Raw genomic sequence first — 23,647 nt, forward strand, 5'->3', positions numbered from 1 at the left:
ACTGCTGCCTACTCAGTGTGACTGCCCTGGGTTACTGGCCAGTCCTACATGGGCACGGCTGAAGCATGTTTGTTAGAGAAACATGAGGTCATTTCTCACAAGCAATTAGTTGCACAAGAACATGTTTGCTTTCAAAATCAAACTCTGCCATTAAAAAAAAAAAAAAAAACTGTTAGTGTTAATAAACAAGTTCAGCAAGGTTGCAGGATATAAGGTCAATACAGAAATACTCTGTTGTATTTCTACACACTAGCAAGGAATTATCTGAAAAGAAAATGAAGAAAAAAGTCCCACTTATGATAATATCAAAAAGAAGAAAGTAGTAGGAATAAATTTAACAAAAAGAAGTGCAAGACTTGTATACCAAAAACTACAATACATTCTTAAAAAGAAATGAAAGAAGATCTAGAGAAATGGAGAGATAGCCCATGTTCATAGATTAGAAGACTCAATATTATTAAGATGGTAGTAACTCTCAAAGTAATTTATAGCTTCAACACAATCACTATGGAAAACCCAGTTGTCATTTTTGGGAGAGGTTGATTCAGTTCAGTTCAGTTCAGTCACTCAGTCTTGTCCGACTCTTTGTGACCCCATGAATCTCAGCGCTCCAGGCCTCCGTGTCCATCACCAACTCCCAGGGTTCACTCAAACTCATGTACATCGAGTCAGTGATGCCATCCAGCCATCTCATCCTCTGTCGTCCCCTTCTCCTCCTGCCCCCAATCCCTCCCAGCATCAGGGTCTTTTCCAATGAGTCAACTCTTTGCATGAGGTGGTCAAAGTATTGGAGTTTCAGCCTCAGCATCAGTCCTTCCAAGGACTGGTGTCCTTTAGGATGGACTGGTTGGATCTCCTTGCAGTCCAAGGGACTCTCAAGAGTCTTCTCCAACACCACAGTTCAAAAGCATCAATTCTTCGGTGCTCAGCTTTCTTCACAGTCCAACTCTCACATCCATACATGACCACTGGAAAAACCATAGCCTTGATTAGACGGACCTTTGTTGGCAAAGCAATATCGCTGCTTTTTAATATGCTGTCTAGGTTGGTCATAACTTTCCTTCCAAGGAGTAAGCGCCTTTTAATTTCATGGCTGCAGTCACCATCTGCAGTGATTTTGGAGCCCAACAAATAAAGTCTGACACTGTTTCCACTGTTTCCCCATCTATTTCCCATGAAGTGATGGGACCAGATGCGATGATCCTCGTTTTCTGAATGTTGAGCTTTAAGCCAACTTTTTCACTCTCCTCTTTCACTTTCTTCAAGAGGCTTTTTAGATCCTCTTCACTTTCTGCCATAAGGGTGGTGTCATCTGCATATATGAGGTTATTGATATTTCTCCCAGCAATCTTGATTCCAGCTTGTGCTTCCTCCAGCCCAGCGTTTCTCATGATGTACTCTGCATATAAGTTAAATAAGCAGGGTGACAGTATACAGCCCTGACATACTCCTTTTCCTATTTGGAACCAGTCTGTTGTTCCATGTCCAGTTCTAACTGTTGCTTCCTCACCTGCATACAGGTTTCTCAAGAGGCAGGTCAGGTGGTCTGGTATTCCCCATCTCTTTCAGAATTTTCCACAGTTTATTGTGATCCACACAGTCAAAGGCTTTGGCATAGTCAATAAAGCAGAAATAGATGTTTTTCTGGAACTCTCTTGCTTTTTCCATGATCCAGCGGATGTTGGCAACTTGGTTTCTGGTTCCTCTGCCTTTTCTAAATCCAGCTTGAACATCTGGAAGTTCACGGTTCACGTATTGCTGAAGCCTGGCTTGGGGAATTTTGAGCATTACTTTACTAGCGTGTGATATGAGTGCAACTGTGCGGTAGTTTGAGCATTCTTTGGCATTGCCTTTCTTTGGGACTGGAATGAAAACTGACCTTTTCCAGTCCTGTGGCCATTGCTGAGTTTTCCAAATTTGCTGGTTGATTAGCCAATCCTAAAATTATTATTATTTTTTTTAATTTTTATTTAAACTAGGTCATGAAGTGAAGTGGCTCAGTCGTGTCCGACTCTGTGACCCCATGGACTGTAGCCTACCAGGCTCCATCCGTGAGATTTTCCAGTCAAGAATACTGGAGTGGGTTAATCCTAAAATTAATATGGAAATACAAGTGACCCAGAATAGCTAAAATGATTTTGAAAAGAATGAAGCTGGAGAACTCACACTTCTCAATTTCAAAACTGACTACAACTATGAAGGCCGAGAAGGGGATGACAGAGGATGAGGTGGTTGGATGACATCACCGACTCAATGGACATGAGTTTGAGCAAACTCCAGGAGTTGGTGACGGACAGGGAAGCCTGGCGTGCTGCAGTCCATGGGGTCACAAAGAGTCAGACATGACTGAGCAACTGAACTGATGATAATCAAGAATTTGTGGCACTGGCATTAGGACATATATATATCTCAATGGACTAGAACTGAGAGTCAGAAATAGACTCATATATCCATGGTTAACTGATTTACTGATTTTCAACAAAGGTGCCCAGATAACTCACTGTGGGAAAGCACAGTCTTTCAATAAATTATCCTGGGACAAGAGCATTTCCACATGAAAAAGACTGAAGCTGGACCCCTATCTCACACTGTATACAAAAATCAACTCAAAATGAATCAAAGGCCTAAATAGAAAGGCTACAGCTACAGAATCCTCAGAGTAAAACATAACAGGACACCTTCATGACCTTAGACAAAGCAATGCTATCTTGTTTGACATCAAAAGCATAGATAACAATAGAAAACAGAGCTAAATTAGATTTTATCAAAATTAAAAACTTTTGTGCATCAAAGGCCACCAGCAAAACAGTGAAAAGGTAACCCACAAGATGGGGGAAAATATTTGCAAATCACATATCCTGTAAGTGAAAGTGAAAGCTGCTCAGTCACATCTGACTCTTTGCAACTCTATGGACTATACAGTCCATGGAATTCTCCAGGCCAGAATACTGGAGTGGGTTGCCTTTCCCTTCTTCAGGGGATCTTCCCAACCCAGGAATTGAACCCAGATCTCCCGCATTGCAGGAGTACTCTTTTACCAGCTGAGCTATCAGGGAGGGGTCTAGTATCCAGCGTATATAAAGAACTCCTGCAACTCAACAGAAAAATACAAACAATCCAATCAAAAAAACGAGTGAAGCAAACGAATAGATACCTCCTCTAAGAAGATACGAAACGGCCAACAAGTACAAGAGCAGGTGCTCCACATCCTTAGTCATTAGAGAAATGCAACCCAAACCACGATGAGATACCACTTCATACCCACTAGTATGACTCCTATCAACAGATGGACATAACAGATGTTGGCAAGGATGTGAAGAAACCGGAACCCTCATATATTTCTGGTAGGAAAGTAAAATGACGCAGCCCGTTAGAAAATGGTTTTGCAGTCCTTCAAAAAGTTGAACAGAGTCACCCAATTAGCCAGCAATTCCACTATTAAGCATATACCGGGGAGAACTAAAAGCCTATGTCCCCATACACTTGTGTGGGAATGTTCATGGGTGCTTAGTCGCTCAGTTGTGTCTGACCCTCCGCGATCCCATGGCCTGTGGCCCGCCAGGCTCCTCTGTCCATGGGATTTTTCAGGCAAGAATACTGGAGTGGGTTGCCACTGCCTCCTTCAGAGGATCTTCCCTACCCAGGGATCAAACTGCATCTCCTGTGTCTCCTGCATTGCAGGCAGATTCTTTACCTGTCACAGTAGCGTTATTCACAATGGCCTCAAAGTGGAAATAACCCAATAGTCCATTAACTGATGAATGGATAAAATGCAGTATATCCATAAAATGGAATATTATTCATCCATAAAAGGAATAAAGTACTACTATATGCTACAACATGCATGAACCTTGAAAACATCACGCCAAGTAAAAGAAGCAGGCACAAAAGGTCCCATATTATGTCATTTCACGTACATGAAGTGTCTGGGATAAGCAAGCCCGTCGGGACAGAATGCATTAGGGGCTGCAGGGGAGTGAGGGGTGACTGCTGATACACGAGGTCTCTCCTGGGGGTGATGAAAGTGTTCCGGAATTAGACAGTGGTGGTGGCTGAACAACTCTGAATCATACTGAATCATACACTTTAAAAGGGTGAATTATATGGCACATGAACTGTATCTAAATAACAACGGCAACCACCACCTGTCCTGGTCTTGCCAAATGTTAATAAAGCTTCATGATGCCTGCAATGGTCCCCACTGTCCTCCAAGAGATGGCCCCAAACGTCCAGTCTTCTCTCCTACTCGGCCTACTCTTCCCACTTCCTCGTCTTCATGCCTGCTGCTCCCATCTCTCCTCAGCCAGGGCTATGCCCAAGGCTGCAAACAGTAGAACTATGTTCCACCTTCAGTCGAATATAGTCTGCAGATGGGCTCACAGTGGGGGTTTTCTGGGTTTCATTTTTTTAACTGAATTTGTTACCACCGGGAGACGGCACATAAACACGCGTAGTCTGGCTACAACAGATTCTGTTGGCTGTCAATCCAAGTGCCAGGCTTCCCTTCTTCCCAAGAAAGGGAACTCCAGTTTCACCTTGTGTCTGCTCAGGGACAGTGGCCCACCCCCAGCGGAGGAACCGTGTCATCCATTTATCTTTGTAGATAATGGCCGAGGGTGGCTACTGGAGCTCTGAGTCACAGCAACAGCAAAAGGCTCTGGCTCTATTAGCAGAAAACAGTTTTATTATATGTCAGAAACCAACTGACCTTAAAGTTCATGGAGCTTAAGCTCCAGGACACCTCACCTGCATGGCCCTGTGAGTGTTCTAGGTTAGGCAGGGAAGCCACGCTGCAGTCAGCAGGTGAACGTAAACAGTTCTGAAATATATCCTATAAAGAGATTGAGCGCAAAAGGCCCTGAGACTCCCAGGGTTTAATATTTATCCAGTACGATTTCTCGACTCATTCTCAGTAAACACTCACTTCCCTATTTAATTTTCCATGTAATGAATTAGATGCTTCAGGTGTCAGAACTGCAGACAAAGATTTTAAAACAGCTGTTAGAAATATGCTCAAGGTGGTAAATGAAAATATGCTCATATTAAATGAACAAATAAGAAATCCCAGTAGAGAAACATAAACTATTAAAAAAGAAACAACAAAGGACTAAATGGAAATTCCAAAACTAAAAATTCAAACATTTGCAAGGAGGCTGGAAAAAGTGAATCTGCTGTATTCTACCCTGGAGGTGTAGGACTCACGAGGTTGAAAATTCTTCAGACCTAGTCCATGTTCAAAGGGCGTTGGTAATCAGAATACAGGGAAAGGGTCCTCTAAAGCCTGTGATCCAGTTCTGTGTAATGAAACAAAATGGAAAGAATGTCCTGACAAAAAGAGAGAAAAAAGTACAAGAAGCTATGACCTCTTACCCTTCACCCTTGTCCTTTCTGCCTTGAATACTGATGTCTTGTGAGAACATGATGATGCTTGGAGCAATAACAGCCATTTTGCAACCTTGAGGGGGAGTGGTGAGAAGCGGGACACAAGCTAAACCAGAGCCCTGAGAGCATAAATCTGTTGAACATCCTATGGAACAACCTGGTTCTGGATTTCCTGTCATGTGAGATGATAAATGGCTCTTAACTGGACACCTGTTACTTAGTCTGAGCACATCCCAAGGAAGACACAGCTTCTCTTGAAAATGGAGAGATCTGGCAACATGGTACCTGCCAGCCTCTTTAGAGAGGGCAGGAGCTCTCTAGTTACTGATCTCACTTGGTCCCCACTGCAACAAAGTTTGCAATCCCTGCCCTACACATCTGTTGAGAGATGGATCCATCAACTGCTCCCTCTTCTACAAAGCACTTCCCGATTCCCACCTCCTCCACCCCAACCCCATCCAACTAGAAGTAATTTTGCCGCAGTTCAATCTCTCCCTCCTTTCTGTCTCCTATTGTAATTGGACATTTAATCCCCTCCCACTTGACTGTCAGCGGAAACCATGCCTTATTCTTCCCTGTATCTCCTGCTCTCTGGTGAAGTCCCTGCATATATATGGGAGGCACTCAAGGTCTGTTTGCTGAATAAATGAACAAACACTCCTGCCATTAAGAATGTAGGCGCTCCAGAATATCCCACTCTCCAAGTTCATCAGGTGCTATGTGTTGCTTCTTAATCTAGGAAGACGATTCCCACCTTATTCCAACAGTCTAGCTAATTCTTCTCAGCCCTCAGCCCTAGTCACCTGGGCATACCCATGACAGTCACCTCTGAAGCCTGGATCCCAGGTCCTGCCAGAGGCCCGGACTTGTCCCTTAGGAAGCATACGGGGATGAAGGCAATTGTACAAGACCTTTCCCAGGATAATTTGGGAAGAACTTCTGGTCAACCACAAATTCCAGGAAAAAGTAGATATTTACACACATACAAATCCCCTGCTTTACAAGAGAAAGGCTAGGCAACTTGAAAGTTCACATCCCCACCACAGACCCAAAGACCTCAGAGGGCAGCTCCCCCACAGGGGACAAGGACACTCAGAGCACCTCATGGTGCCGACAACTCTGAGAAGCACAATTTGCTTTTGCATCAAGCCTGAGAAACCTGTATGCAGGTCAGGAAGCAACAGTTAGAACTGGACATGGAACAACAGACTGGTTCCAAATAGGAAAAGGAGTATGTCAGGCTGTATACTGTAACCCTGCTTATTTAACTTATATGCAGAGTACATCATGAGAAATGCTGGGCTGGAAGAAGCACAAGCTGGAATCAAGATTGCCAGAAGAAATCAATAATCTCAGATATGCAGATGACACCACCCTTATGGCAGAAAGTGAAGAGGAACTAAAGAGCCTCTTGATGAAGGTGAAAGAGGAGACTGAAAAAGTTGGCTTAAAGCTCAACATTCAGAAAACGAAGATCATCACATCTGGTCCCATCACTTCATGGCAAATAGATGGGGAAACAGTGGAAACAGTGTCAGACTTTCTTTTTTTGGGCTCCAAAATCACCGCAGATGGTGACTACAGCCATGAAATTAAAAGATGCTTACTCCTTGGAAGAAAAGTTATGACCAACCTAGATAACATATTCAAAAGCAGAGACATTACTTTGCCAACAAAGGTCCGTCTAGTCAAGGCTATGGTTTTTCCAGTGGTCATGTATGGATGTGAGAGTTGGACTGTGAAGAAAGCTGAGTGCCAAAGAATTGATGCTTTTGAACTGTGGTGTTGGAGAAGACTCTTGAGAGTCCCTTGGACTACAAGGAGATCCAACCAGTCCATTCTGAAGGAGATCAACCCTGGGTGTTCTTTGGAAGGAAATGATGCTAAAGCTGAAACTCCAAGACTTTGGCCACCTCATGCGAAGAGTTGACTCATTGAAAAAGACTCTGATGCTGGGAGGGATTGGGGGCAGGAGGAAAAGGAGACGACAGAGGATGAGATGGCTGGATGGCATCACTGACTCGATGGACGTGAGTTTGAGTGAACTCCAGGAGATGGTGATGGACAGGGACGCCTGGAGAGCTGCGATTCATGGGGTCGCAAAGAGTCGGACACGACTGAGCAACTGAACTGAACTGAACTGGGTCTAATTTAACCGTACGAATGCTTCCTGAACTGGCAGTTGATTTTCAGTTCCAGCTCTTGGTAGATTCTCTCCTGGCACCTGACTCTTGACTCTGTAATTGGCCTTTTGTTTTTCAAAATTATGTAAAAAACAGGTAATACAAAAAGTACCATCTTAGGCATTCTCAAGTGCACAGTTCAGTAGTGTTAAGTACATTCCCATTGTTCTGCAACCTTCATCACTACCCATTTGCAGAACTTTCTCATCCTCCCAAACTGAAATTCCATACCCAGGAAATACTAACCCTTCCAGTCTCCCTCCCCCAGGCCCTGGTAACCACTATTCTATTTTCTGTCTCTATGGATTTGACTACTCTAGGTACTTCACATCAGAGAAGTCCTACAATATTTGTTCTTTTGTGTGTGATTGCTTTTTCTCACTTAGCATAATGTCCTCAGGTTCATCCACGTCATAGCATGTGATGGAATCGCCTTCCTTTTTAAGGCTGATTAACACTCTGCTGCACGTACAGGCCACATTTTGCTTATCCACGCATGTGGACGTTTGGGCTTTGGGTCACTTCCTCTGTTGGGCTATAGTAATGCTGCTGTGAATGTGCATGCATGCGGGCGTGCTTAGTCACCTCAGTCCTGTCCGATTCTTTGCGACCCCATAGACTGTAGCCCACCAGGCTCCTCTGTCTATGGGATTCTCCAGGCAAGAATACTGCAGTGAGTTGCCCTAACCTCCTCCAAGGGATCTTCTTGACCCAGGGTTCAAGCCCGTGTCTCTTCTGTCTCTGGCGTTGGCAGGTGGGTTCTTTACCACTAGCGCCACCTGGGGAGTTCGCTGTTGTGAACACGCTCGGGGGGAGGGGGTGGCAGGGGTACTGATAACTGCTCCAGTCCCTGCTTTCAGTTTTTTTGTGAACCAGACCTTTGCCCAAATCAATCAAGATCTTGACCTTGGGCATGGGATTCTGGGGGCCAGTCTCTATTCCAAGGGAAGGGAAAAAGGCATCTCCCACCCCACACCCTACACACGATGCCAGGAGAACTGCTCTGCAGTGGAGGGGGCCCTCCCAGCTGAGCTGAGACTGGGACGGAGGAAGCCGTTCCTGGCCCCACCCCCTCCCAACAGGGCGAATCAGGGACAATGTGGCCAAGAAACAGAGAGGAATGGGACGCCCCCTCTGCCTCTGTGTCTCTGAGGGGACACATACCACTGCCTGGAGGAGAAGAGTGGGACAAGGGAGGCCTCTGTTGCCCCAAAGGGCAGGCCAGCCGCAGAGGCGGCCCCAGGGGCTCGAAAGGGCAGCCGGGACTGCAGGGGCAGAGGTTATGTAAAGGCAGAGGAGGCTGAGACTGGCGCTATTCAGAGGACCTCAGTGAGAGGGGTCCCAGGCGTGGGGGTGGGGCGTGGGGGAGCCGGAGGAGTCTGGAATGCTCTCATCTGACAGATGGCCCCTAGCTCAGCCAACTCCTCCAGGAGGGGAGGCACAGAGGCAGAAATCCAAAGGCCTGGTGGCCGCTGGGGGTAGGGTGGGGTGGGGGTTGGTTAACGGCACGTCGTGGGTCTATAACCTCGGCCTTCAGAGCTCGGTGCTCCTGTGTTTAGTGGGAGTGTGGGTGGACTGCAGCTGGTGGGCAAGGTCTGGACACCAGTGGGTCTCCCTGTCTGCCGTAAGCAACTTTCAATAGGTTATTTGATATTTTTTGGTGCCAAACTGTCTAGGTTCAGGCACCAAATGATGACAGGCGGGGAAAGGTGCAGTCACTAAAGGGGAAATTAATTGCGTCTGTGCACTCTGAACATCTTAGGAGTATAAAAACGACTAAGTGTACGCCTTACATGTCAGGACCGAGGTACAGACTCAAGGCTCTTCCCCCAGCCCGGTCCAAACTTCGGGGCTCTGCAGATGCCCTGGGAACTGAGGAGGGCTGCTGCTGGGGGCTCAGCTTCAAGAACCACCCCCCACCTTGGTGACTCCAACTCAGAGAGCTTCCCTGATTCAATGCAGAGGCTCCTGCAACCCTCCCAAGCAAACTGGCGCTCTCAGTAAGAAACTGGAGGCCAGCCGTCCCCATAAATCCAGAGAACCCCCCTTCCAGAATGTTCTGGGATCCTAAGGTTGTGAAGTCAGCCTGGACTTGGCCCCTGTGATGTGATTCTGAGGCCAGATAAGGTGGCAAGAAGCCTATTGGCTTAGCTTTTTCCTAACGCTGGAGCCAGAGCCCAAGAGGGCCTGATGTCTACATGTCCCCACAGTGATGCAACACCCCCACCAGCACCTGCCTGCATGCTGGACTGGGGGCGGGGCGGGGGCGGCGCCGACAGCTGGGCACTGGGTGGGCTCCCCAGCTTGGGCCCCCAGAGTGCAAGCTGCCACCCTGCACTTCTGACAGGCACTAACCGGACTGACGGAAGAGCCCGTCCAGGCTGAGGTCCCACAGGAGACCAAAGGCTCTCGAAGAAGTTTCTGGAGGCCATGTCAGCAGCTAGGAGGAGAAAAAAAAGAAAAACAAATTAGTTGGGTCATCACTACGGAGTAACAGTAGTAAACCTTTATTACGTCATATTAAACAAGTCCCATTTAATCCTTACAAATCCACATGGTAGAAAGATACTGTCATTACTGCCACTTTGCAGATGATGAAACTAAGCTCAGAGAGGTCAAGCAACTTCCCCAGGGTCACAGCAAGTAAGGAGCAAAGCCAGTAGTCAATCCCAGGTCTAGGTGACTTGACTTCTCCTACTCTGTCCACCGCCCTGTGTGGGAGTCTTGTTCCTTTCGCTGCTCACGCCCTGAGGCCCCAGCCATGCCCCTCAGGGCAGGCACCTGTGTAGGGAAAGAAGGAGCTCAGAAGCACTAACTAAGCTGGACAAGGTCAAGTTGGCTCCTCTTCGTGAGCCTCACATGGCTTCCAGCTCAGCGCCTTATCTCACAGGCATGGGTGATCTCTGACTGCAGAGACCTTTCAGGACCAGGGCTCCCATCCCCAAGGGCTGGGAAAAACTGTTGGCCGAGGGCCCAGAGCTGAGTCTAAGGAGAGTCTCTCACTCAAATCACTCAAGGGCACACACCCCCCCTCCCAGTGCAGTCTTCCTCTGATAACTGGCCAATGCAGGGGCTCAAAGGCCAGGACCCTTGCCTCAACTGGGACAACTCTAAAGTGCAATCCCAGTTCCAGGGCCCCCTGCCCTGCTGCCGAGGACCAGCCGTGACCTCTCTTGCATTAGTTTTGCTCCTCAGCTTCCCTCTCTGCCCTCGCCTGCTGCCTCCTTCCCTCACAGGTGCAGTTGTCTGCTTCCAAGAGATCTAAGACACCAGAACTCTGCCTCCCTCTTCCTCTCCTAACTTCTTCATAGCTAAACACACAATCACTCCCCAGCAAGAACATGAATTCAGTGACGGCATATGCTTCCAGGTTTTGGCCTCCGAGGCTCACCTGAGAAGTCCATTCTAGGGCTCTGAGGACGAGCTTACATAATTGGTGAGCACTAAAGCTGAAGCCTGAGCTTTCCAGGTGGCTCAGTTGGTAAAGAATCAACCTGCAGTGCAGGAGACATGGGTTCGATTCCTGGGTCGGGAAGATTTCCCTGGAGGATGGCACTCCAGTATTCTTGCCTAGAGAATCCCACGGACAGAGGAGCTTGGTAGGCTACAGTCCATAGGGGCGCAAAGAGTCAGACACGACTGAGGTCACTGAGCATGCACCAAGGCTGAAGCCCACTCACCCAGTGCCCACTGTTCGCCCCGCCAAAGCCCTGGGAGCAGGGAGGCTGGCAGGCACCAGGAACTGGTTCCCATGGGGACTCAGGATGGCCCTTCTGGAGATGCAGTTGAGGGAGCAGGGTTGGAGAAGTCTAACTCCCCAACCTCTGGCTCTAGAATTAATCCCAGGTATGTGTGCCGGCCTCCAGCAGCCTTGTGGCCCTGCTCCCCTAGCTGCCTTTGCTTGGGGGTGGTCCCTTAACTCCTCATAGGCCAATTAGGCTCTTCTTCCTGGGGGTTTATTTGACCACGGAGAGCCTGGGGCATAGAGAGAAGCCGAAGTCTATCCTAGGATCCTGACCTGTCTCCAATGTGATTCCAGCTCCTGTGAGGCCCAGTGCTGTCCCTATCCTTGGAGCCCACGAATCACCCCTGCAGCTTCACAGGAGGCCCCCAGCACCTTCGGGGATCCCCCATGGATTTGCACTTCTCTGAACTGGAGTCCTCATCAACAGCGTGAAGTACAGGGAGCCATGTCTACCTGGGATGTGTGTGTGCATGTCAATCACTCAGTCGTGTCTGACTCTTTGAGACCCTATGGACCGTAGCCCACCAGTTTCCTCTGTTCATGGGGATTCTCCAGGCAAGAATACTGGAGTGGGTTGCCATCTCCTCTTCCAGAGGATCTTCCCAACCTGGGGATGGAACTCCGGTCTTCTGCATTGGCAGGTGGATTCCTCACCACTGCGCCACTGGGGAAGCCCTCAACGGACACCTGGGTCACCGCTGCCAGAATCTTTCTGTCCCTGCAGCTCAGCACGCAGCCAGTCCTCAGCCAAGGTCTGCGAGAGAACAAGTGCTGCTGCTGCTGTGGGAAGAGAAGTTCCAAGCGGCAAGAGAACCTAAACCTCGGGAGTGAAGCGTCAGAGCCCACCCTAAGGCCTGCGGGGTGGTCACGTGAGTGGGAGAGGTCAGCACCCTGCTCGCTCTTTCCCTCCAGAGACAAGATGTTGGGCGGGGTCTCCCGAGAAGACACCCCCAAGGCCAAGTGCACCCCTTGCATGGATCTGGCTTCAGCTTTTGTTTCTCCTTCCTGAAGATGGAGAGCCTGGCCTCTGGGTTGACATCATTCCTTCCTGATGGTGTCCAGGCCCTGGGCAGAGCAGCGGGTGGGACCAGAAGGACAAGGCAGGCCACGGGAGTTCCCCACTCGACCTTCACATGGGATTGCTGAGCCCAGTTTACGGAGTGAGAGAGAGAGACACAGCTACTGCTGCTGCTAAGTCGCTTCAGTTGTGTCTGACTCTGTGCGACCCCATAGACGGCAGCCCCATAGACGGCAGCCCACCAGGCTCCCCCGTCCCTGGGATTCTCCAGGCAAGAACATCAGAGTGGGTTGCCATTTCCTTCTCCAGTGCATGAAACTGAAAAGTGAAAGTGAAGTCGCTCAGTTGTGTCCGACTCTTCGTGGACCCCTTGGAGCCTACCAGGCTCCTCCATCCATGGGATTTTCCAGGAAAGAGTACTGGAGTGGGGTGCCATTGCCTTCTCCGGACAGAGCCGCTGTTAAATGACGGCCCACGTCACACAGTACTGGGTGGAAAAGCAGGGCTGGGGGTCCTCTGCTGCCGTGCCCCTCCCCCACAGGCGACAGAGGCTGGGGAAGAGACCAGGCGGGGCTTGTGCACACCTTGTGTCACACAAGAACCCTCTGTGGCCAGCATCTCAGACTGGCTCTATGTCTGTCATGTGCTGGGCAAGGAGAGAGAAGCTGCACTGACAGGACAGGGAAGAATGGCCACTGTGTCCCCTGTGTCGCCTGGAGCCTGGGGGAGCAGCAGGGAGGGGCAATGGGGAAGGACCCCAGTGGGAAGGAGAGCTGGAGGGCTGTTTCTGGAAGGCAGCCAGTCTGCCGAGGCTGAGGAGTCCCAAGAATGATCCGCCCCGCATGGCGGCTCTAATTTACAGCCCGGGTCCAGGCTCCAACTGGCAGGAATGAGACCAGCTGGAGCTTGGGACCTGCTGTCCCCGGCAGAGATGGTCCAGGGTGGGGGCCAAGGCCTCATCCCCGTGCCCTGCATACAGATCCCAGCAGCTGGTGCCTGGGCTTTCCCTGCTGGCTGCTCCTCGCTGTCTTTCTCTGTGTGAAGGTTCCGAGCCTAGGGCAGAAAGCAATGTTCCACCAAGGCAAAATGTTCTGGCAGTGACCAGAAAAAAGGGAGGTGAAGACAGAACAGCTGTTCTAGGCTTTTCCAGCTGACCCACAACTCCACAGCGAGCACCCCAAGCTCCATATCCACGAGGGCCCCTCACACCTGCAAGGCCGCTGCCCACGGGACGAGGGCCCAGACCCGGGGCCTGGAGAATGGCCTGCACACAATGGGAGCACCTGTTGAGCAGGAATCACAGAGAGGCAACACTCTGCAAGGCATACGCGCTGGGGGTTCCCGGCGTGAGGTACAGGCCGGTGCCTGCACGTTCCTTACTCCATCACCACAAGTCTCCCTCCCTCCTCCAGCCTCAGCGAGGACCAACCCAGCAGCCCCATGGGCAGGAGGGGGATGGGAGCCCCGCCCCGCCGGCCAGCGGCCCTTCCCCGGGTGCTGGGCCGGCTCGCTCCCGCCACCTAGCGGCAGTCGCGGTCCTCACCTGTAACAGCCACCGGAACAGGGGTATGGGGCGGTCGCCCACCGGCAAGTAGACGCTGCTCAGGAGGCCCTGGCGCAGGAAGGTGAGCTGCCGGGCCGGCGAGGACCTGCGGGGGCAAAAGGACAGAGCGGGAGGTCAGGGAGGCGACCCTCCTCCGTGACCCTCTCAGCGAGGCTGAGCGGGGGCGTCCGGATTTCAGCTTCTCCGGGACTAGAAGCGGTCACTGCTGTGGACAAAGACGCTCAGTGCAGGCAGCTGCTGGAACAGAAAACAACCCACAGCGCCATTCAGAATCATCTGCTGCCCACGAACACGTCTCACGATGTCTTTTGCTTTTTTTTTTTGGCCGCGCCCTGCCAGGCTTGCAGCATCTTAGTCTCCCCGCCAGGGCTAGAACCCAGGTGCCTGGCAGTGGAAGGGCCAGGGAAATTCCCCTCTCAATGTTTTACACACAGGACTGGGGAGAACAGTTTGTTTTTCCTGCGTGATGGAGGGGGAAACTGAGGTGCTGACCAGTTTTGAGAAGGGTCTGGGTTGTGATGAGGAGCGTGCCCGGGAGCCTCGCCTCTTAGCCCGGCTGCAGCCAGGGGACAGGATTACAGGGCAGGACAGGCGGCGTGGGGCGGGCGTCTGGGTCCGGTTACACAGAGCATGTCTGCCCCATCTTGTGTTTTTCCAAAACAAAGGGGACACCTGAGAAGACGGGAAAAGAACAGGCAGGGGCCCAGGACGGGGAGATCTGGGGAAGGAAATAACTGAGGGTGGCAGAGGGGGTCTCAGGAAACCATGTGAACAGCAACGGTCCTGACCGGGGGGCGGAGCGGGGGTGGAGGGGCACCCCGGGAGGGGGACCCCCGTGCTTCTGGGGCCATGATTTCATGGCAAGCTATCAGGCCTCACCCTTCTGCCCTGAGCTGCTGGCGAGGGGAGGAGCCCTGGTTTGAGCTCACTGTCACCCTGGGAGATCACCTGGACCCATGGGACCCCAGATCCCCGACAACGAGGAGTTGATGTATTTTGTGTGATTTTCGGGCCTCTGGTGGAAGGTGCCGGACTTCACTCCCCTCCTGTACTCCTGGCATTCTGGGGAAGTTGGGTTTGGGGTTGAATCCTCCCTAGAGGACAGGGAAGATTGGCATGCTAAAGTCCATGGAGTCACAGAGTCCAACACAACTTAGCGACTGAATAACAACAACCTAATACTCTCTCTGAGTCTGGTGAATGCCTCTTTGCTCTCTTTCTAGATAATGTCCTAAAAGCAATTAATAAGGATTCCAGATAAATGAAACCGTTAACTTCATGTCCATTTTTCTTTTTTTAACAACCAAATCCAGGCAAACAACATTTCGGACGGCATTTAAAGTCATGACTCTAGATAGAAATTTCCTCGGCCGGCCCACCCTCCTCCTCCTCCTTTTAAAAAGGACATCATATTTTAATCTGCCAGGAACAGAATGCTCCAAAACAAAGATGCTCCTCCAAGCCAAGTTGCTGTCTCTTTGAGTATATCCAGGCAATTTACAAAGTGTGTACTTTTTCTCCACCACCCCCCCAAAATCATTTAAGTTCAGAGGAGAAAGCAGCTTTGTTCCTGTGTTTGTGAAGCTGACGGTTCTAAAGCAGACCTTTATTTGTACATACAAACACGTGTATACCCCAGGGCTGCTGGCACACACCGCTTCTGCCCCATGTGCCCAGTCACACAGCCACTTCATGTGCTGACCCCGGCAATGCCTGTGTGGTTCATGCACAGCCCCGCAAACGCAGACAACAGCCAAGCCAGCCACGTCTGGAGGACCTCACAGATTGGCAGGGCCTGGCCGGGGGCCATGTGTAAGGAGGCCGGCGCTCCAGGGACTCCAAGAAGACGCTGGCTCTGGCATTCTGCTCAGGGGGCACCCGCCAGCTTCTCTGTAGGGGAATGGATTCTACAAGCCCCTGCCGGCTCAGATCAACACATTTCCAACTGCTGCTCAGAGAGAGAGACGCCTCTTGCTTGACGATGTCTCCCTTCTGCTACACACTTGGCAGTGCGGTTTCTGCCAGAGGAAGGATCAGTCTGCCTTGGGGTTCACTGCTGTTTAGTTAGGCTTGGTGTGTAGGACCAGGGGTCAGAGATTAGGCAGCAAAGGGCATGGTTCAGCTATGCCTGGAAGCAAATGGCTGTCAAAGAATTCAGCTAGACGAGATGCGAGGAATCTCCTGTGAGTGTGCTCAGTGAAAGGGCACTGCTGCCTTCCCTTGGCTGGACCGCAAGCCCTGCCACCCTTCAGGGGAAGGACAGAGAGATGGCAGGAGGAACCTCCTGCTTGGTGGAAGGGCAGGGAGAGGCCTGGCAGGCAGAGACCACTCTGATCCGAGGTCTGCAAGTGGGGAGGCCCCGGGGGGAGAAGGTGAGCGGGTTACGGAATCCACTGAGGTTAGATGTAGAAAAATCCCTGGCAGGTTCACAAACTGAGAATGCTGACTCGGGGTCCAAGCGGGCACCCGTGCCTGTGGCAAAGCCAGCGCCAAGGCTGGAAGTTATCCTGAGAATGTCAGAATGCCATGGGGCGAGCAGGGAGGAGCAGAGCCTCCTCTTGGAGGCAGATGCAGCTCCGGCCCAGCTGGGCGTGAAGCCCCAGCTGCCAGCCCTAAGGATCCAGGGAGGGGAGGTCCCCACCCCAACAAGGAGTGGCCATGGTCAGAATGCGCTAATCCCCAGCCTTTGCCCACAGGGCAACGGGAAAAGGAAGGAAGGAAGACAGGGTGTGGGGTGGGGGGATCAGCAAGAAGGGGGAATCGCACAGAACAAAGGCCCCAGCCTCAGTCAGCATGCTGGGCTCCTGGTGGAATTCTGATCTTCTGCTTGGACTGTGTGTTCCTGATAAGGCCCAACTCAGGATCTCCCAGCCCCCATCTCTGGTCTAGTCTACGGGCAGCAGCCCCAGGGGGGAAAGTCTTTAAATGCCTCGGGAATCCCAAGTGACAGCAGAAAGGTAAACACCGAGAGTCGTTATTTATAGGGCATCAGTTTCTGCGCCTTTGCCAGGCTACTAAGATGAGAGCTTCAGTGAGACGCCAAGGGGGACCAGCCACCAGTAGCAGTCCCAGTAGCTCTTCTTGTCCCCTCCTTTGTTTAAAGATTGGCGAGCCGAGGGCTTCCCTGTGGTCCAAGGGTTAAGAATCCACCTGCCGATGCAGGGGACACGGGTTCACTCTCTGGTCCAGGAAGATGCCGTGAGCCACGCAGCAACTAAGCCGCGCGCCACAGCTGCTGAGCCTGTGCGCCCTAGAGCCCCATGCTCCCCAGCAAGAGAAGCCACGGCAAACAGAAGCCTGAGCACCGCAACTGGAGAAAGCATGAGTGCAGCAACGAAGACCCAGCACAACCCAAAATACATAAATCATCTTGTAAAAAAGATTAAAAACAAAAATCAGTGATCCTAGCAACTGCCTGGAGGGCCACTCTCACTTGCTCTGGATTTGGGGGCAGGCGCATGCAGTGGGGCGGCTGAATGCTGCCCCTGCTCTGGGATTGCTGGATTTATTTCACCCGGTCTTCCCCTGCCTGCCAGGAAGACAAGAAGGAGGTCTTGGCAAAACAGGAGCTGGGGCCTGGGCCTCAGGGAGGTCTGATGCCTGAGCACCATTTACATCACTGAACTCGGACCCATGCCGCCCCCGCCAGCTGAGGCCATTGCTGAGGAAAGTCCCCAGTGGCACTTCCAGTGTCCTGAGAACAAACTGCAAACTGCAGGTGCACCCAGAGGACAAACGTGGGTCCTGACACCCCCACACACACTGGGGGGAGGGTGGGGAACAGGGAGGACCCAAGGCGCTTCAGCGGGCAAGCTCTACCCCCGAGGCGCTGGTTCCTGTCTTAGAGCTGCCCTGGGGCACTAGCTGCTCTAGGCCCTGTCACGAGGCTTGGATTTCCCGCTGAAGTGCTGTCAGGGGAGGAGGAAAGAGTTCAGCCACCCTCCTCCTCCGCTCCCCCGCCCAGTACCAGCTTCTGTCACAGCAGCATGTGACTCTGGTCTCGGGGAAGCGACCTGAGGTCACACGTCCAGCAGGGTGACAAATGAGAGAGGACGGTCCAGGCACCTCCGGTCCTACTGCTGCAGTTCAGGGAGGAGTTCAGTTCAGTTCAGTCGCTCAGTTGTGTCCGACTCTTTGCAACCCCATGAACCGCTGCACGCCAAGCCTCCCAGTCCATCACCAACTCCCGGAGTTCACCCAAACTCATATCCATTGAGTCGGTGATGCCATCCAGCCATCTCATCCTCTGTGGTCCCCTTCTTCTCCTGCCCTCAATCTTTTCCAGCATCAGGCTCTTTTCAAATAAGTCAGCTCTTCGCATCAGGTGGCCAAAGTATTGGAGTTTCAGCTTCAACACCAGTTCTTCCAATGAACACCCAGGACTGATTTCCTTTAGGATGGACTGGTTGGATCTCCTTGCAGTCCAAGGGACTCTCAAGAGTCTTCTCCAACACCACAGTTCAAAAGCATCAATTCTTTGGCACTCAGCTTTCTTTATAGTTCAACTCTCACATCCATACATGACCACTGGAAAAACCATAGCCTTGACTAGATGGACCTTTGTTGACAAAGTAATGTCTCTGCTTTTTAATATGCTGTCTAGGTTGGTCATAACTTTCTTTCCAAGGAGTAAGCGTCTTTTAATTTCATGGCTGCAGTCACCATCTGCAGTGATTTTGGAGTCCCCCAAAATAAACTTAGCCACTGTTTCCACTGTTTCCCCATCTATTTGCCATGAAGAAAGGGGACCGGATACCATGATCTTAGTTTTCTGAATGTTGAGCTTTAAACCAGCTTTTTCACTCTCCTCTTGAAAGAGGCTCTTTAGTTCCTCTTCACTTTCTGCCATAAGGGTGGTGTCATCTGCATATCTGAGGTCACTGATATTTCTCCCGGCAATCTCGATTCCAGCTTGTGCTTCTTCCAGCCCAGCGTTTCTCATAATGGACTCTGCACGTAAGTTAAATAAGCAGGGTGACGATGTACAGCCTTGACGTGCTCCCCTACTCAGGGAGGAGAGGCGCACGTAAAGCTGCGTAGGTCCAACCCGGGAGGACCAGGGCTGGGTCAGACACCAAGACTGCCTGCTCTTGCTCTGAGACGAACTGCTGGCTTAATCTGTGCCAACATTCCCCACTGTGTACAGTGGAAAGAAAGATAACATCCCTCTTCACCAGAGAGCAAGCAGAGGTGAATCTACTTCAAAAAGTGATTTTTTACTTTTGTATACCTTTTGTTCATTCAGCGTTAAGTCATGTCCGATTCTTTGCAACTCCATGGACTCTAGCCCATTAGGCCCCTCTGTCCATGGGATTTCCCAGGCGATAACACTGGAGTCGGTAGCCATTTCCTTCTCCAGGGGAACTTCCAGGGCTCAAACCTGCATCCCCTGCATTGGTAGGCAGACTCTTTACCACTGAGCCACCATGCAAGCCCAAGAAGTGATTTTTTAAAACTGTATTCATTCTCCCCCCAAACCACTTATGATTACACAAAGTGTGAAAATACAGAGAAGTCGAATGAAGAGACTGAAAGTCACCTGAAATCTCACAAAGTGAGATTCACTTTCTGAAAGGTGAGAAACCGAACCATACTGCTCTTTGAGAGAGGAAGTAACCTTTTCTTCTTCCTGCATCCTCACATTTCCGGCTGCCCACAACACGCTAATTATTGAATGGCTAGTAATCCCCACTCTCTGTCTCGACTTGAGGTCTTTGGCACAAACAGGAAATAAAGAATGACCCCCAGGCTAAAGGGAGACCTTCAGGAAGTGGCCCTTCCCCAGTGCCTGGCAGGAGTCCCCTGACCTGGCCTCGGGCAGGGCACAGACACTCCTGGCCCCAGGCCCCATCTCCGCTCTGCTTCCTTAGCAAACTTGAGGGAGGAGGGTCTGGACTCTCCGCTCCAGGAGGCTGGCCGGCCACCTGGCCCCATTAAGCACAGCTGCTCTGATCCCAGGCCACCACTCCACGGGCCATCTCCTCTGTCAAACACTTCCTGCCCGCCATCCAGCCTGGGGCAGAAAATCTGCCATCGGCCCCAAATCCCGAGGAGAAACAGCTCAGGAAGCCACCTGCCTCCCCCCTCTTATGTCCTCCCTGTCCAGCCGCTTCTCTGTCCCTGTGCTTCCTCTGGTTCCACTATCTGTCTTCTTTCCCTTCATTTCTTCCCCTGCCCCCTTTTCATCATCTCTTTATGAGATATATTTGTTTTTAAAAAACTCTTTATTTATTTGGCTGCCCTGGGCTTTAGTTGTGGCATGCAGGATCTTTAGTTGCAACATGTGGGATCTAGTTCCCTGACCGGGGATCAAACCCGGGGCCCCCTGCATTGAGAGCTTGGAGTCTTAGCCACTGGACCACCAGGGAAATCCCTAGATGTATTTTCAATTTGGCAATGGGAAATTTTACCACTGTTCATACCCTAAGACCCAGTCATCTCACATCACATCCAGAGATCTATTCCAGAACTGCTGACAAATGTTTCTGTATAAGGATACTCTCTACCACACTGTTTACTATCAGGGGGAAGCTGGAAACCACCTGCATGTCGACAAAAAGGAAGAAGATGGTTAAATATGTCGGGCATCAGTGACATGTGAGGTGTTATTTCAACATTAACATTACTTGGTCTGATTGCAACATCTGGGCCTTATATTTAGATTCTTCTTTCAACAACATATAAAAAAAAAAAACACTTAGCAATCACAGAAATCTGAATGCTGATCGATATTAATCATATTAAGACGTGCAAAGATGGAGAAGCTCTATACAGTCAACAAAAACAAGACCAGGAGCTGACTGTGGCTCAGATCATCAACTCCTTATTGCCAAATTCAGACTTAAATTGAACAAAGTAGGGAAAACCACTAGACCATTCAGGTATGACCTAAATCAAATCCCTTATGATTATACAGTGGAAGTGGGAAATAGATTTAAGGGACTAGATCTGATAGATAGAGAGCGCCTGATGAACTATTGAATGAGGTTCGTGACATTGTACAGAAGACAGGGATCAAGACCATCCCCATGGAAAAGAAATGCAAAAAAGCAACATGGCTGTCTGGGGAGGCCTTACAAATAGCTGTGAAAAGAAGAGAAGAGAAAAGCAAAGGAGAAAAGGAAAGATATAAGCATCTGAATGCAGAGTTCCAAAGATTAGCAAGACGATATAAGAAAGAAATAAGAAAGACTTCCTCAGCAATCAATGCAAAGAAATAGAGGAAAACAAAAGAATGGGAAAGACTAGAGATCTCTTCAAGAAAATTAGAGATACCAAGGGAACATTTCATGCAAAGATGGGCTTGATAAAGGACAAAAATGGTATGGACCTAACAGAAGACATTAAGAAGAGGTGGCAAGAATACACAAAAGAACTGTACAAGAAAGATCTTCACAATCCAGATAATCATGATGGTGTGATCACTCACCTAGAGCCAGACATCCTGGAATGTGAAGTCAAGTGGGCCTTAGAAAGCATCACTACGAACAAAGCTAGTGGAGGTGATGGAATTCCAGTTGAGCTATTTCAAATCCTGAAAGATGATGCTGTGAAAGTGCTACACTCAATATGCCAGCAAATTTGGAAAACTCAGCAGTGGCCACAGGACTGGAAAAGGTCAGTTTTCATTCCGATCCCAAAGAAAGGCAATGCCAAAGAATGCTCAAACTATCGCACAATTGCACTCATCTCACACGCTAGTAAAGTAATGCTCAAAATTCTCCAAGCCCAGCTTCAGCAATATGTGAACTGTGAACTTCCAGACGTTCAAGCTGGTTTTAGAAAAGGCAGAGGAATCAGAGATCAAACTGCCAACATCCGCTGGATCATCAAAAAAGCAAGAGAGTTCCAGAAAAACATCTATTTCTGCTTTATTGACTATGCCAAAGCCTTTGACTGTGTGGATCACAATAAACTGTGGAAAATTCTGAAAGAGATGGGAATACCATACCACCTGACTTGCCTCTTGAGAAATTTGTATGCAGGTCAGGAAGCAACAGTTAGAACTGGACATGGAACAACAGACTGGTTCCAAATAGGAAAAGGAGTTTGTCAAGGCTGTATATTGTCACCTGCTTATTTAACTTATATGCAGAGTCCATCATGAGAAATGCTGGGCTGGAAGAAGCACAAGCTGGAATCAAGATTGCCAGGAGAAATCAATAATCTCAGATATGCAGATGACACCACCCTTATGGCAGAAAGTGAAGAGGAACTAAAAAGCCTCTTGATGAAGGTGAAAGAGGAGACTGAAAAAGTTGGCTTAAAGCTCAACATTCAGAAAACGAAGATCATGGCATCTGGTCCCATCACTTCATGGGAAATAGATGGGGAAACAGTGGAAACAGTGTCAGACTTTATTTGTTGGGCTCCAAATTCACTGCAGATGGTGACTGCAGCCATGAAATTAAAAGACATGTACTCCTTAGAAGAAAAGTTATGACCAATCTAGATAGCATATTCAAAAGCAGAGACATTACTTTGCCAACAAAGGTCTGTCTAGTCAAGGTTATGGTTTTTCCTGTGGTCATGTATGGATGTGAGAGTTGGACTGTGAAGAAAGCTGAGTGCCGAAGAATTGATGCTTTTGAACTGTGGTGTTGGAGAAGACTCTTGAATCCCTTGGACTGCAAGGAGATCCAACCAGTCCATTCTAAAGGAGATCAGCCCTGGGATTTCTTTGGAAGGAATGATGCTAAAGCTGAAACTCCAGTACTTTGGCCACCTCATGCGAAGAGTTGACTCATTGGAAAAGACCCTGATGCTGGGAGGGATTGGGGGCAGGAGGAGAAGTGGACGACAGAAGATGAGATGGCTGGATGGCATCACTGATTCGGTGGACATGAGTTTGAGTGAACTCCGGGAGTTGGTGATGGACAGGGACGCCTGGCGTGCTGTGATTCATGGGGTCACAAAGACTGAGCAACTGAACTGAACTGATTAAGTGTATATTAAGACACACATATTAAGTGTAATAGTGTATTGAAGTTATGTCTAAAGATAGTATTTTAGAGACCCAGATTGAAGGACTTAAAGGAATTGTATGTGTCTGGGACTTGCTTAAAAATGATCTTGAGGGGACAGGGTGAGTGGGCAGGTGTATGGAAGAACCAAGACTGGCTCTGAGTCAGTAACTGATGTTGACTGGTAGGTACGCATAGGTACCCTTTGCTTCTATGTGTGTTTGAAACTTTCCACGATAAAAAGCTTTAAAGGAAACACATCAAAATACTGTTATTTTTCTGTTATAAAATAAGATGGGCTAGCCGGAAAAGAGAACAAGATTCTTGTGTTCAAGTCCTAATGTGTCCCTAACCTCCATGTGCCTTATGGGCTGGTGGGGAGCGGTCAGGTGGTCTCAACTTCATCTCCCAAGTGGCCGGTGCCCAGCAGGGCACCAGCCCGCAGTGGAGGGCCGATGGCCTGAATCCTGCAGGCTTTCTCGCTCTTAATTCTTAGACATGTGAACTCACCATCGCAAGAGTTGTATGTTATTGTGGTAAAGTTTTCAAAAATCCCCTAAAAAAATCAAACATACTCAGGGGTTATGTGATAATGCCTGTGAACAAGTCCCACCAAGACGAGGACCAGGGCAGCTGTCCTGATGTTATGCTGAGTTGTCCTTGTGGCTGGGGACAAACTTTCCAGGAGGAAGAGAGGAGGGGATGATGGGCCCTGGGAAACTGCTGGACGGCCAGGAAAGTGGTTCCAGTGTTGATGGAGACATAACCCCAAGGGCATGTGTGATGAGTCTG

At 49.8% G+C, this 23,647-nt stretch overlaps 1 protein-coding gene across 4 annotated transcripts in view; it reads right to left on the bottom strand.

Moving 5' to 3' along the window:
- Positions 1 to 23,647, bottom strand: part of FAM178B (family with sequence similarity 178 member B) — a 108,861-nt gene that overhangs the window by 64,781 nt on the left and 20,433 nt on the right. For all 4 annotated transcript variants that reach the window (XM_070798228.1, XM_070798227.1, XM_070798225.1 and 1 more), the window contains exons 7-8: positions 13,872 to 13,977; positions 9,921 to 10,005 (exon numbers count right to left, since the gene is read on the bottom strand). In XM_070798228.1, the coding sequence (XP_070654329.1) occupies positions 9,921 to 10,005; positions 13,872 to 13,977 (191 nt within the window). The remainder of the gene's footprint in view (positions 1 to 9,920; positions 10,006 to 13,871; positions 13,978 to 23,647) is intronic.

The sequence above is a fragment of the Bos indicus genome, chromosome 11 (genome assembly GCF_029378745.1).
Source record: "Bos indicus isolate NIAB-ARS_2022 breed Sahiwal x Tharparkar chromosome 11, NIAB-ARS_B.indTharparkar_mat_pri_1.0, whole genome shotgun sequence".
Lineage (NCBI taxonomy): Eukaryota > Metazoa > Chordata > Mammalia > Artiodactyla > Bovidae > Bos > Bos indicus.